The 14,227-nt window shown below is 35.7% G+C and overlaps 1 protein-coding gene across 7 annotated transcripts in view; it reads left to right on the forward strand.

Moving 5' to 3' along the window:
* The window catches only part of THOC2 (THO complex 2), a 117,834-nt gene that overhangs the window by 39,026 nt on the left and 64,581 nt on the right, over window positions 1-14,227 (forward strand). For all 7 annotated transcript variants that reach the window (XM_045852173.1, XM_045852169.1, XM_045852168.1 and 4 more), the window contains exon 8: window positions 9,348-9,514. In XM_045852173.1, the coding sequence (XP_045708129.1) occupies window positions 9,348-9,514 (167 nt within the window). The remainder of the gene's footprint in view (window positions 1-9,347; window positions 9,515-14,227) is intronic.

Consider the following 14,227-nt stretch of genomic DNA (forward strand, 5'->3'; position numbering starts at 1 on the left):
ATCTTGATAGGAATTGCATTGAATCTATAGATTGCTTTGGATAGTAAGAACATTTTAATGATGTTACATCTTTCTGTCCATGAACATGGTATCGGCTTCCATTTATTTGTATCTTCCTCCAGTTACTTTCTTCAGTATCTTATAATTTCCCAAGTACAGGTCTTTTACATTCTTGGTTAGGTTTATTCCTAGGTATTTTACTCTTTTTGAAGTAATTGTGAATGGGATTATTTTCTTAATTGCCTTTTGTGTTAGTTCATTATTGATATACACAAATGTAACTGATTTTTGGATATTAATTTTGTATCCTGCTACATTGCTGAATTCATTATTCAGTTCTATTAGTTTCTTGGTGGAATCTTTGGGGTTCTCTTTGCATAGTATTATGTCATCTGCAAATAAAGACAGTTTTACTTCTTCCTTTCCAATTTGGATGCCTTTTATTTCTTCTTCTTGTCTGATTGCTGTGGCTAGGATTCCCAGTACTCTGTTGAATAAGAAAGGTGAAAGTGGACATCCCTGTCTTGCTCTCAATGTTAAGGGAAATGCTTGTAGTTTTTGGTCCATTGAGTTTGATGCTAGCAGTGGGTTTGTCATACATGGCTTTTATTATGTTTAGGTATGTTCCCTTTATTGGCACTTTGCTGAGATTTTTATCATAAATGAGTGCTAGATATTATCAAAACTTTTCTGCATCTATTGATATAATCATGTGGTTTTTATCCTTCATTTTGTTTATGTGGTGAATCACATTTATTGATTTGCAAATGTTGTACCGACCCTGCATTCCTGGAGTAAATTCCACTTTATCATGGTGTATGATCTTTTTGATGCACTGCTGTATTTGGTTTGCTAAGATTTTGAGAAGATTTTAATATCTATGTTCATCAGAGATATTGGTTTATAATATTCTTTCCTTGTAGTGTCTTGATCTGGTTTTGGAATTAGGATAATGAGTTTGGGAGCCTTCCCTCCTCTCAAACTTTCTGAACTATTTTGAGAAACAGAGGTATTATTTTTTCTCAGAATGTTTGGTAAAATTTGCTTATGAAGCCATTTGGTCCAGGGGTTTTGTTTGTTGGCAATTTTTTTTATTACTGTTTCAATTTCACTAGGTGTAGTCTGCCTATTCAGATTCTCTTATTCTTCCTGATTTAGTTTTGGAAGATTGTATGTTTCTAGGAATTTTTCCATTTAATCCAGGTTGTCCAGTTTGTTGGCATATAGTTTTTCATAATATTTTTTTACAGTCCTTTGTATTTCTTAGGTTTCAGTTTTTATTTCTCCTTTGATTTTTAAATTTGAGTCCTTTCTCTTTTTTTTGTTGATGAGTCTGGTTAAGTGTTGTCCATCTTGTTTATCTTTTCAAAGAACCAGTTCTTGGATTCATTAATCTTTTGTATCATTTTTTTTTAGATTCTTTGTTATTTCCTTCTTTCTACTCTGGGCTTTGTTTATTGTTCTTTTTTAAGTTCCTTTAAGTATAAGGCCAGATTGTTTATTTGAGCTTTTTCTTGCTTGTTGAGATAGTCCTGTAATGCTATGTATGAATTTCCCTCTCAGAAGTGCATTCCCAGTGCCCCACTGATTTTGGGTTGTTGTTTCTGCAATTTCATTTGTTTAAATGTTACTTTCGATTTCTTCGTTGAGCTTGTTTTGACCCATTTATTGTTTAATAACATGTTATTTAGCTTCAGTGTCTTTGCATGTTTTTCAGTGTTCTTTTTGAGACTTCTAGTTTCATAGCATTGTGGTCAGAGAAGATGCTTGATATGATTTCAGACTTCTTAAATTTATTGAGACTTGTTTTGTGTCCTAAAATGTTGTCTATCCTAGAAAACATTCCATGTGCTCTTGAAAAGTATGTATGTTCTGCTGCTTTGGGGTGAAATGCTCTGAAGCTATCAATTAAGTCCATTTAATCTAGTGTGTTCTTTAAGGCTTCTGTCTTGTTATTGATATTCTGCCTGGAAGATCTGTCCATTGAAGTCAGTGGGCTGTTAAAATCCCCAACTATGGCTGTATTTCTGTCAATCACTGCTTTTAAGTCCATTAAGATTTGTTTTACATATTTAGGTGCTCCTGTGTTGGGTGCATAAAGGTTTACTAGGGTTATATCCTCTTGTTGGATTGTTCCATTTATCATTATGTGGTGTCCTTCTTTGTCTCATACTGTAGCCTGGTTTTTAAAGTCTATGTTGTCGAATATAAGTACTGTTACCCCAGCTTTTTTTCTTTTTCATTTGCATGAAATATCTTTTTCCATCCATTTAGTTTTTGTCTGTGTGTATCTTTTGATGTGAGGTCAGTCTCTTGGAGGTAGCACATATATGGGTCTTGTTTTCTTATCCATTCAGGTACCCTGTGTCTTCTGGTTGGAGCATTTAAGCCATTTACATTTAAGGTGATTATTGATAGATAACATGGTAGTACGATTTTATTGTTAGACTGTTTTCCTCTGTTTTTTTTTTCTTTCTCGTTTTCTTCTTTTTCTTAAAGAAAGCCCTTAATATTTGTTGCAGTAATGGTTTGGTATTAACTAACTGCTTTAGCTTTTAATGTCTCAGAAGCTCCTTATTTTTCTTTCGATTTTAAATGACAGCCTCGCTGGGTAAAGTAGCCTTGGTTGTAGGTCTTTCATTTTCATCACCTTGAATATTTCATGTCATTCCCTTCTGGCCTGATATGTTTCTGTTGAGTAATCAGATGCCAGTCTTATTGGTGCTTCCTTGTAGGTAAATACTTGCTTTTATCTTGCGGCTTTTATGATTTTTCTCCTTGTCTTTAAGCCTTGTCATTTCCATTATGATGTGTTTCGATATAGGCCTCTCTGGACCTCACTTGTTTTGAATCTCTGAGCTTTCTTGACTTCTGTATCTTTTTCCTTCACCAATTAGGGAAGTTTTCAGTCATTATTTCTTCAAATAGGTTCTCGATCTTTTGGTCTCTCTCTTTTCCTTCTGGTACTTCCATGCAGTGGAGGTGGTTATGCTTCATGTTGTCCAAAATGTTTGTTAAGCTCTCCTCATGTAAAACGTTTTTTTTTTCTTCCCCTCTATGTTGCTCTGCCTGGGTATTTTTTTCTACTTTGTCTTCCAAAACACTGATTTGATCTTCTGCTTTATGTGACATACTGTTTATTCCTCCTGGTATATCATTTAGTTCAGGTATTGCATTCTTTATTTCTGACCAGTCCTTTTTTTAAGATTTCTATGTCTTTTTTTCATGCGGTTGAGTATCCTTGTAATCATTACTCTAAATTCTATCTGATAAATTGCTTGCCTCTGTTTCATCTAGTTCTTCTGGAGAATTCTATTGTTCTTTCATTTGGGGTCTGCTTTCTTTGTCTTTCCATTTTGGCTGTTTCTCTGTATTTTCCACTTTAGCTGTTAAAGTAATCAGTCCCCAAGCTGATCAGTAGTTAATATAATCAAGCTATAATCAGCATCCTGGCCTGGCTTAAGCACCAGAGAGTGAGGCAGAGTAATTCCTGTGGGTGGGTATATTGCTTGCCCTCAGGCTGATGCCACTCTTGGAGGGGATTCCTCTGCCTGAGAAAGATGACTTCTGCAATATGGATAATGACTCAACAAAGGGATCCTGGTGGCTGTTCCTTCAGTTCTCTCCTCAGAGCCACCAATCGCAGACTCTCCTCACACATCTCTAGTCTACTCTGCCCTCCTTCTGCTGGAGCCCAGGGCAAATGGCTGCAAATGAAATTACATATGTTGAGCCCTGTCAGAGGCTCTCTGCGTCTCTAGCCATCTCTCCCTGGCAGACAGAAAACCTGCTCTTCACAGCTGGATGTTATCTGTGTTCCTTTCCATTGCTGGTGCTGTAGGCTGGGGAGCCCACCTTGGGGTTTAGACCTCATACTTCTCAGAGGGAACCCCATGGCCGATGAAATATCCCCCTGGATCTTCAGCTGCCACCAGTGGGATCTTAGCCAGCCCTCTCATGCCTCCTTTGCATTGCCTACCAGTCTTGTGAAGTGGTTTCTTCTATCTGTCCTTGGTTATAAGACTTCTCTGCATCTCGTGTTCAATTGGTTAACAAAGATGATTTCTCTACAGTCTTGCTGTAATTCCAGATTGGTCCTTGGAGGAGGTTAGTGTAGCTTCCACTTACTCCTCTGCTATCTTGGATTCTTGCTTAGTTGAGCTTAGGTTTGGAGAGTGAAAATAGTTCTTCCTCGTTTTGGGTTTAGTGGCCTAGGATGTTTTTGGCATAGACTCTTAATACTTCTTACCTAGAATCAGAGCCCATTTCACCAAACCCCTCAGGACCTTCCTTTGTTACCTGTTGTCTAAGGTTGTAGATTTGACTGGGGATGCACAAGTATAGGGTGAGAGCCTCTGCCCCTTCAGCCTCACAAATACCCTTGGTTGCTTGTTAAGTGACCATAGGAACATTAAAATAAAAACCACAAGCCAAACGCTTGTTCCTCTTTGTCCACATTATCTTGAGTGTACTTAGTATTTTATCTTTGGACCAGTTTGGTTGTAAGGGCCATTCAGCCTAGAAGCATCTTATTGTGTTAGTTCTTTCCTATGCCTTTGACTGCCACTTGCATGCCTCCTTTACTTAAGTATTTGCTTTGTTGAAAGCTTCTTTACTACACACTAGGTATGAAGAAGTTGTTATTGTCTACTATGAAAAAGATGGCAGCAGTTGGTGTTCTCAATCATAGTTGTGTTTTACAGTTATATTTTTATTTTGTTAGCTGTATTTCTTTGCATCTTTGTTTTTTGGTAGTTTTTGCCTTTAGATGTGCAGTTTTTTTTGCAAATACTATTTCTTAGAAATAGCCTAGCATTAAAAAAAAAAAAGAAATAGCCTAGCATAAGTTTTTACTAGACTTTTTTAGTTCATTTGACTGCTCTAGTAAAATACCACAGACTGGATGGTTTATAAACAACAGAAATGTGTTTCTTACAGGTCTGGGGATTGGAAATCCAAGATCAGGGTGATAGCATGCTCACATTCTGGTGAAAAGCCTTATTTGCAAACTGGTGACTTCTTGCTGTATTCTCAGATAATGGAATGGTCAAGGAAATTTTTTTTAAGCGCATTGATCTCATTCATGAGAGCTCTGCTTTCATGACCTAATCACCTCACAAGGCCCCCACTTCATAATATCACATTGGGTATTAGAATTTCAAAATATGAGTTCTTGGGGGGGGCAAACATTCAGACCATAACATATCCTGTTTCTAAAGTAATTCTAGATGCTAGATCATGTCTAAAACATGGTTATTTAAAACATGGTTTGTTTTACAAGCTCCATTCTGTCAGGAATATGATGATTGAAGATAGCATTTTGTCTTCTTGTCTGAAATGTACAGGAACAGACATCTTGCCCATTCATGTTTACATTGTTACCTTGGTCTTTTTCTGTTAAGAATCTCAATTTGGCCTGTTCCTGAAACAGTCATTGTTGGTTTAATCATACCTTTTGCCTGTAGTTGCAAACACTTGCTCTAATATACTGGCCATCTTGGCATCTTTGGGGAAACTTCATTTACTTTTCAGTGCATTTTTCTCCAAAGATGTTTCATCTAAAAGGTATGAATTCTCCTCAAGGGTAGGGAAGCCATTTTCTTAATCTGTGTATCGTAAGCACCTGTCACACAGTGGGTAGTTATTTAATGTTTAAGTGAAAGAATGAATCTGTGGCATTACAGGCCCACCATTTCCTTATTTTTCCATTTGTTCCCTTCTAATATGGTTCTCTATTTGTTCCTTAAAAGGCATAAAGGTATTGTGTGTATATGTTTGTGTATTCCTTAATATAGCTAGCTGGTGATAGAGCTATGGAGCTAGGCTTATGATTTCTCTCAGATCACATGACTGCTGTGCTTGAGTTGGACAAAAGCCTTTTTAAGATGCTTGAGCACAAGAGTGCTTCTGTTCTATTACTGCTGCCACTAGAAAAAATATTTTGGACACTTCAAGCTTACTGGTTGTTCCTAGATTATCATTGTATATGAAATAGTTTAACTGTTGCTTAGCAAATTTTTAGGTTTAAAAGATTTTCTAAATCTTAGTTTGGCAACTTTTTCCATCTTATGTAGCAAAGGTCATTGTAATTGATTGGATCAACATATGGCACATTAGACATTTAATAGAAAATTTATAAGCCAGTGGAAAATGCAAAGGTTGATTTCTGTCATTAATAAAAATATGTGCCTCTTCTAGATTCCTGCCTTAAATTGCACCTGGAAAGGAATTGGTAGTTAGTCGATAGTACACATCATTGATAGAATAGCCTTGATAGAGTACTACTATTAAATAAAACATAATGTCAATGGTTCACATTATAGCACATTGAAAGTAGAAACTTTAAAGCAATATGAATGAAACACTTAAATTTCCTTGTACCATGTTACTGTTCTTAGACCTTATTCACAAATTTTGTGTATATAACTTAATGGGTAATTATAAGTCAGCCATTTTTTCAAAATTATATTCAATTATCTTTGTCCTCTCTGCTAGAATAAAGTATTATTCATTTTATTCAGTGATTGAATTTTTACATTTAATAAACCTGGGAGCAGTTACAAGGTTGGAGAATTTGCAAGATCTTACTTTCATAATCTGTTATCAATGTTGCAGCAGTTTGGAGACATTTTTCCACTTTATTCAGGCATAATTGACATGAAATAAACTGTGCATATTTAAAGTGTACAATTAAAGTCTTAACATATGCATACCACATGTGAAAACATCACTGCAGTCTAAGTAATGCATATTTCTATCACTCCTCTCCACAGTTTCTTCTTAACTCTTTATATTTCATTTCCCCTCAATCCCCCTGTCCATGCACCCACTGATCTGCTTTCTGTCACTATAGATTAGTTTATATTTTCTAGAATTCTTTTATAAATGGAATGATATAGTGAGTTCTTTGGTTGTGTCACTTATTTTAGCATAACTATTTTGTGATCATGTTGTTGCTGGTATTATTATTTTTTCAGGTAACAGCTTTTAAATTTTTTTGATTGTTTAAAACATTTTATTATGCTGTGACAGTTGTCCCAATTTTTGCTCCTTTGCCCCCCTCCACGCAGCATTCCCCACTCCCTCAGGCAAATCACCCACCATTGTTCATATCCGTGGGTCATGTGTATAAGTTCTTTGGCTACTCCAATTCCTATATTGTACTTTACATCCCTGTGGCTATTCTGTAACTACCTATTTGTACTTCTTAACCCCTCACCTCTTCACCCATTTCCCCATATCCCCTTTCATTTGGAAACCATCAAAACACTCTCCATATCCATGATTCTGTCTCTGTTCTTCTTATATGCTTTGTTTTTTTTAGACTCAGTTATTGATAGATATGCGTTTATTACCATTTCATCATTCATAGTTTTGACCTTCTTTTTCTTAAATAAGTCCCTTAACATTTCATATAATAATGGCTTAGTGATGATGAACTCCTTTAGTTTTTTCTTGTCTGGGAAGCTCTTTATCTGCCCTTATTTCTAAAGGATATCTTTGCTGAGTAGAGTAATCTTGGCTGTAGGTCCCTGTTTTTCATGATTTTGAATGTTTCTTGTGAATCCCCTCTAACCTGCAAAGTTTCTTTTGAGAAATCAGCTAACAGTATTATGGGAACTCCCCTGTAGGTAATTAACATTTTTCCTCTTGCTGCCTTTAAAAATATCTCTTTATCTTTAACCTTTACATTTTAATTATGATGTCTTAGAGTGGGCCTCTTTGTATCCATCTTATTTGGGACTCTGTGCTTCTTGGGCTTGTATGTCTATTTCCCTCACCAAATTAGGGATATTTTCTTTCATTATTTTTTCAAATAGGTTTTCAATTTCTTACTCTTTCTCTTCTCCTTCTGGCACCTTGTTTATGTGGTAAAATTGGTTTTGTTATACATCATTTTGCTTCAAGTTGTAAAATATTGATGATGTTAATTGAAGACTTACCCTTCAATTAATCGGACATTAGTTTTATAGCATTTAATATAATTAAGTGTAAAATGTAGAGTTAATAGGAGTAACTCTTGAGATTTCTTCTTATAAAATATAGTATATACAAATTTTCTTTGAAAAATCCCCTAAGTTATCCATAGGTACAGTGTTTAGACCTAACATCTCTCCCTAATTTTAATACACTTGTTCTTTTTTCATGTAGCATTAGAAGAAATTAGTGTTTATTTGCTTGCCCCAATGAAGTGGTTAGCTTGCATTGAGGGGCTACATCTAATGAAAAATATGTTATTGAAAATATTAGAATTTCATTTAACTTGATGCATAAGGCACGTAGAAACTGATGTAAATTGAGGGAACAGCAGATTGATAGCTCATGCTCGCTCTGGGTCATAAGAATACATTTTGAGAGGAATGGTGGGTGGAATGGCCTACATTACTTAAATTACTTTTCTTATTTGCTGTGTATAAATAGATGCATCCTCATAAATTAAATGCATATATGATGTGACTGCATTATAATTTAATTATGGTAACAGCTGAAGCTGAATGCAAATAGAGGTGATACACATATTAAGAGGAGGGTGGCTGACAGGAATGTTTGTTAAGTCCATGGGCCCTTTTTAGCTTACCATTGGAGATTAGTAAGGATAAGTGGCCATCAGCACCTATTCAGTGCTTCTTCCCTTTCTTTTCCTGCTCTACCTTGATCGTCTATTTTGTTCTTGTTTTGCTTGTTTTGTCTAGTCTTTTTTTATGTCCCTAGTTCTTTGATGTTTTCCCATCTCTTTTGTTATCAGCAGTATACGTGTTTTCCCTTTAGAATGCTACCAAAAGCAATAAATATAATCAGTGATACAATTATGTTTTGTAGTTTTGTTGTGTATATAAGATAAAACTACAAAGTTATTCTCAAAATGGTCTACTTTTGTGAACTTTTTATCAACATTACAAATAACTTCTGCATGAAACATTAAGAAAACCTTTAGTTGTCTAACTTGTAAAAAATGCATTGTTTGATTTTCATACTTTGCTAAGTGTTCAAAAATGTGGTGCTCTTTCACTAGCCTGAGTAATGAAGAACTGATGAGACAGTGTACCATAGAAGAAAGTTTACTCAACTTAGTGTCACAGGTTTTGAGCACCAGCCCAGCCCTGTTATTAACCCATTTTGTAATCGTGGGCAAGTCACATTTCTCATCTGTAAAATGTGGGGCATGACTTGATGATCTTAAAAATTATAAAGATTTCCCTCTGGGGCAGGGGAAGCAAACTTGTAAAAGAAGTTGTTTTTAAAAATATTTTTATCTTATTTATTATATAAGTTGTCCCTGAAAGTTAATGGCTTTACTAGAAATGATGTATAATCATTTTGAATTTTGTATATCTCATCTGTTACAGGATGCTTTAATTTGGATCCCAATAGAGTTTTGGATGTCATTTTAGAAGTGTTTGAATGCAGGCCGGAACACGATGACTTCTTTATATCTTTATTAGAATCTTACATGAGTATGTGTGAACCGCAAACACTGTGTCATATTCTTGGGTTCAAATTCAAGTTTTACCAGGTAAAAAAAAATGTATGTGTGTGTGTGTATCTATATCTATCTATAGGTTAATTTCATGATTTTATATGTATAATTTTATTTGTAAATTATTGGTTTCAGCTCAACCATTCTAGCAGAGGAGATAGATAAATGGATAGCTAACAATAAGCTGTAATAAGTACTGTATTTGTAAGATGAATGATGTGATGTGAAAGCCTAGAGGAAAGCATAATAAATTTTTTGCCTTGGGAGAGTTGGAATCAGGGAAGACTTTATAGATATAAACTTTAAAAAACCTGGACCTTGAAGAAGGACGAGTGCTTGTTTATTGAGAGTTGTCTGTGTAGAAGTAATAAATAGTGTGAGTGAAGATGTGATGGTATGAATGTACATAAGAGATTGAAGAAATGGTGTATAGTCAGATGTGGCTGTTCTGTAAGATGTGGGGTAAAGAAGGGACAGGAAGTGAAATTGGAAAGGTAGGTGCACTTTTTATTGTCAAGTGCCTTGAATACTCTGTTGAGTTATAATTTTATTATGTAGACAATGAACACTGAATAATTTTCACTCAAGCCACTTGAGTAGTTACGTAGTAAATCTTTGCCTCTGATTATTTCTCTTTAAACTCATCTTTCATGTTATTTATGCTATTACATTTTAAAAGAGATCTAATTGACTGCTCAAAAACCTTTCCTTACAGGATGAAATTCAAACTACTAAACATGTCAGAAAAGGCTATTCACAGTGTAGCCCTATTCTTTCTTTCCAGTCTCAACTTTAGTGTTCTTTGCCCTCAAATCTGATATTCTGGTCATATGAAATTACTAGCTATTTTCTGAACTTAGGTATAGGCATTGGTATGTATACGAGGTCTCTCCAGAAAAAATCCAGCCATTGTTAATATAATGAGAATAGTTGCATGACCACTGATGTAACCTGGCAGCCAAGGAAAGTGGACTGGAATGAGCATGCACGAGCAGTGATGACTTCACTATACGAGTCAGTGGGTAGTAGCCATCCTGTAGAGTGAGCATGTGTATTATGTGGCTGTGGCATTCAAACTGACTGAGCAGAGCAACAAATCTGCATCAAATTTTACATTAAGCTTGAACATTCCTCTGAGGAAACTATTTGGATGATTCAGAAGGCCACAGTGGTGGGCAACTGGTGATTGGCAGCTTTATCATGACAATGTGCTTGCTCATGCATCACATCTTATGCAGTTTTTTGTGAAACATCAAATCACCTGGGTGACTCAGCTTCCCTACAGCCCAGATTTGGTGCCCTGTCTGGCTTTTTCCAAAAGTAAAATCACCTTTGAAAGGGAAGAGATTTCAGACCATCAATGAGATTCAGGAAAATATGACAGGGCAGCTGATGGCGACTGGAAGAACTGTGTGAGGTCCCCAGGTACCTACTCGAAGGGGACTGAGGTGTCATTGTCCTGTGTATAGTGTTCCTTGTATCTTGTATCTTCTTCAATAAATGTCTCTATTTTTTATATTACATGGCTGGATATCTTCTGGATAGACTTTTGTTTACATGCAGTTCCTTATAACCAGAAAACTATTCTTATATAACTCTCTCACCTGTCTTTCCTTAATCTTATGAACTTCTATTTATTCTGTAAAATCAAGTGCTGCTTGCTCTATAAAGTCTTGGCTGATACTTCACCCATGCAGAATTAGTCACTTCTTGATCTATATTTTTGTAAAACTTGACACAGACTAACACTTCTCAGGTTATATTAGAATAAACTATGTCTATCTCCTTTGCCAGATTGTGAGTCATTTAGGGCAGGGTCTATGTTTTACTAATTTCTCTGGATTAAATTACTACTTAGTCTATAGTAAGTGCTCACTAGTTGTAAATAAGTGGTCTGTCTCTTGATAGCATGGAAGATTTTAATGTAATAAGGCCTCCATTAGCCTTTTGGTATAGCTTTCGTGATTTGTCTGCTTGCTTGGGTTATTCAACTAATCAAGAAATACTCATTTATTGAGTATTTAAGATATGCTGTTGTTTTGTGAGGTACTGTGAATTCTCTGGTAAAGCGTGTCTATTTCTGTCCTCTGGAACGCAAGTTCAGGATAGATATTAAGATGATTTCTTTTAGGATTCTCAAATGATATACCACCTACTGCCTCTGGTTATCTTTTATTTTTCACAATCTGGGATGCTCTAGAATGGAAATCAGATCAGAACTTGAAAGCATATAGCTTTTTGATATCAAACAAGACACATGGTAGGGTTTTGAGGCAAGAGTATTTCACCTTTGTTCAAAAGTTAGTGATGGCAGCTATTCCAGTTCCTATCAGAAACCAGGGAGTCCACTCTTAGTACAGGGAAGGAGAAGTTCAAGTATTTCATCACATATTAAGAGACCATGATAGTTTTGGCTTTGAGAACATGAAGCCAACTGCTAAAGTGACAGGATAATTGAAATTTAACTTAGGCATGATTAATTGGAATATAGGTTAGGGCTTTGGAGGCTGTAGGTTTACATAGCACACTTGAGTAATAATGATCTATTGTATAACATCAAGTATTGTTAGTTGAATATGAGTTTTAGAATTAAAATTTTTATATGAATATATTCCTCATAATAGTAACACTTTTTGAGCTGAATTAAATTTCCCTGGGGGTTGACAGTGTTGGAATAATCCTTTTTTAAATAGATATTGGGCCATTTTACAATACAAGGTCCAGCAGAAGTAAGGCCAGCTTGAGTGTGGTAGGTAGGGTAATAATATAAGTGTAATAATTTGTAGTTTCCATTTGAACATTTCACCTAAAATGTTATATGGTGTTCTTGAGTGTGATATTGTTGTGTTACAGAATTACATGTTTATGCTTTTGTAATAAGAAAGGGGTGTTATTTGTACCAGACCCTGTATAAGAAGTACCCAACCAAGAAACATGTGATTTAGAAATAACCTAGTGTTGGAAAGAGTAACCCTCATATTGCTTTTTGTAACACCATTGCCTTGTTTCTATTACCTGAGGTATCTGGTTGTGAGAATCTGCAGTCTTAAGGACCACTAAGGCCAGGGGAGGAAATGTCAGAGAATTTTAGGTAATTTGTTGTCTGGGAGGTAAAGTAAGGAAAGCCACCAAAATCAGGAACTGCTTAGAGAACATAACCCTGGTAATTGGCTCCTAGGCATGTATGGTCACCCTGTATGTTCCTTGCTTTATTCCACCCTCCCCTCTTTCCATCACTGTTTGATAATGTTCACTCCTGCTTGCAACCTACATTTTCACCAGTTGGGACTTATTTGGGTTGACAGGCCACTGTTCCCCCTCCCCACCTTAATGCTAGGACTTCTAGGCAAAGCTCATTATTTCTGCCATGAAGTCAGTGAGAGTGATTTTATTCTAGTTTCAACCTGTGGTTAGCTATCCTGGATGCTTTGACTTGGAAGGGTAGTAAGGGGTGTAAGCAGTTTTAGAGTGTATGATCATTTTGGAAAATTGGACAGGCATATCTGCTTGACTCCCCTAACAGGGATTGCTGTGATAGAAGATTTAGGGACAGTATGAGGGGCAGCACAAAGGACAGGGAAGAATGGAGTACTAGAAAGTGTATCAAAAGACAAGCTTGGTTCGAGGTGTCTTGCCATAGGAAAGAGGAAGGAGATGATGACTCTCACCATCACAGCTCCTTGATTTGTGGAGTCAAAATACAATAGTAGTAGTAACAGTGGTAGCATGATTAGGTGATGTTATAAACCAAATTGATTCATTTAAGAAATATTGATTGAACACCTTTTACATGCTAGGTAATGTTCTAGGTGCTGGGCTACATCTGTAAACAAATAGAAAATCTTGCCTTTATGAAGCTAAACTAACATTCTAAGTAAATTATATGGTATGTTAGAAGTAGATCAGTGAGATGGAGTGAAAAAATAATACAGAGTAGGATAAGGAAGATTGGGAGTGCTGGAGTGGCAGGTTGTAATTTTAAATAGAATAGTAAGAGTAGACCTCATTGAAAAGATGAGATTTAAACAAACAAATGAAGGATGTAGGATGTAGACTATAGATATCTGGAGAAGAATCTTCAGGCAAAGAGAAGAGCTAAAGCAAAGCAAAGCCTTAAGGTGTAAGCATGCTGATGTGTTGAAGAGCAGCAAGGAGACCAGTGTGGCTGGATCAGAGTGATTGAATGGGAGAGCGATAGGAGAGGAGTTCAAAGATGAGAGACTAGATTACACAGAGCTAGTGCGAAGTTTTTGACTTTGATGCTTGCTGAAGCCTGGAAGATTCTGAGTAGGAGAGTGATGTGATGTGACTTAGTTTTTTCATTTTGTTTCTTTTTACTTTTTCACTTTATTATGAACATTTTCAAACATATAGGAAAGAGTGTATAATATAACATATACCCATAACCCCGTCACCTAGAAGTAAGTTTATTAACATGGTGGTATACTTTTTTTGAAATATTAATTTATATTACAGGTATCATGAACATTTATTCCTCGATATGTTAGTTTGTATTTTTTAAAAGTAAGGACATTTTTCTGTTTAACCATGATACCAATTTCATACCTAACTAGATTGTTATCATATAATAAACACAGACCATATTCATATTTCCCAAATTGCCTCCCTCCCCCAAAATGCATTTTACAACTGGTTTGGTCAAATGATCTGATCAAACACAACAACATTATATTTGATTGTTAGAATTATTTGATTTAGAATAGTATCTTCCTTTTGTTTAATGACATC

Source organism: Phyllostomus hastatus, unplaced genomic scaffold (genome assembly GCF_019186645.2).
Source record: "Phyllostomus hastatus isolate PE091 unplaced genomic scaffold, TTU_PhHast_1.1 phas_contig_90, whole genome shotgun sequence".
NCBI lineage: Eukaryota > Metazoa > Chordata > Mammalia > Chiroptera > Phyllostomidae > Phyllostomus > Phyllostomus hastatus.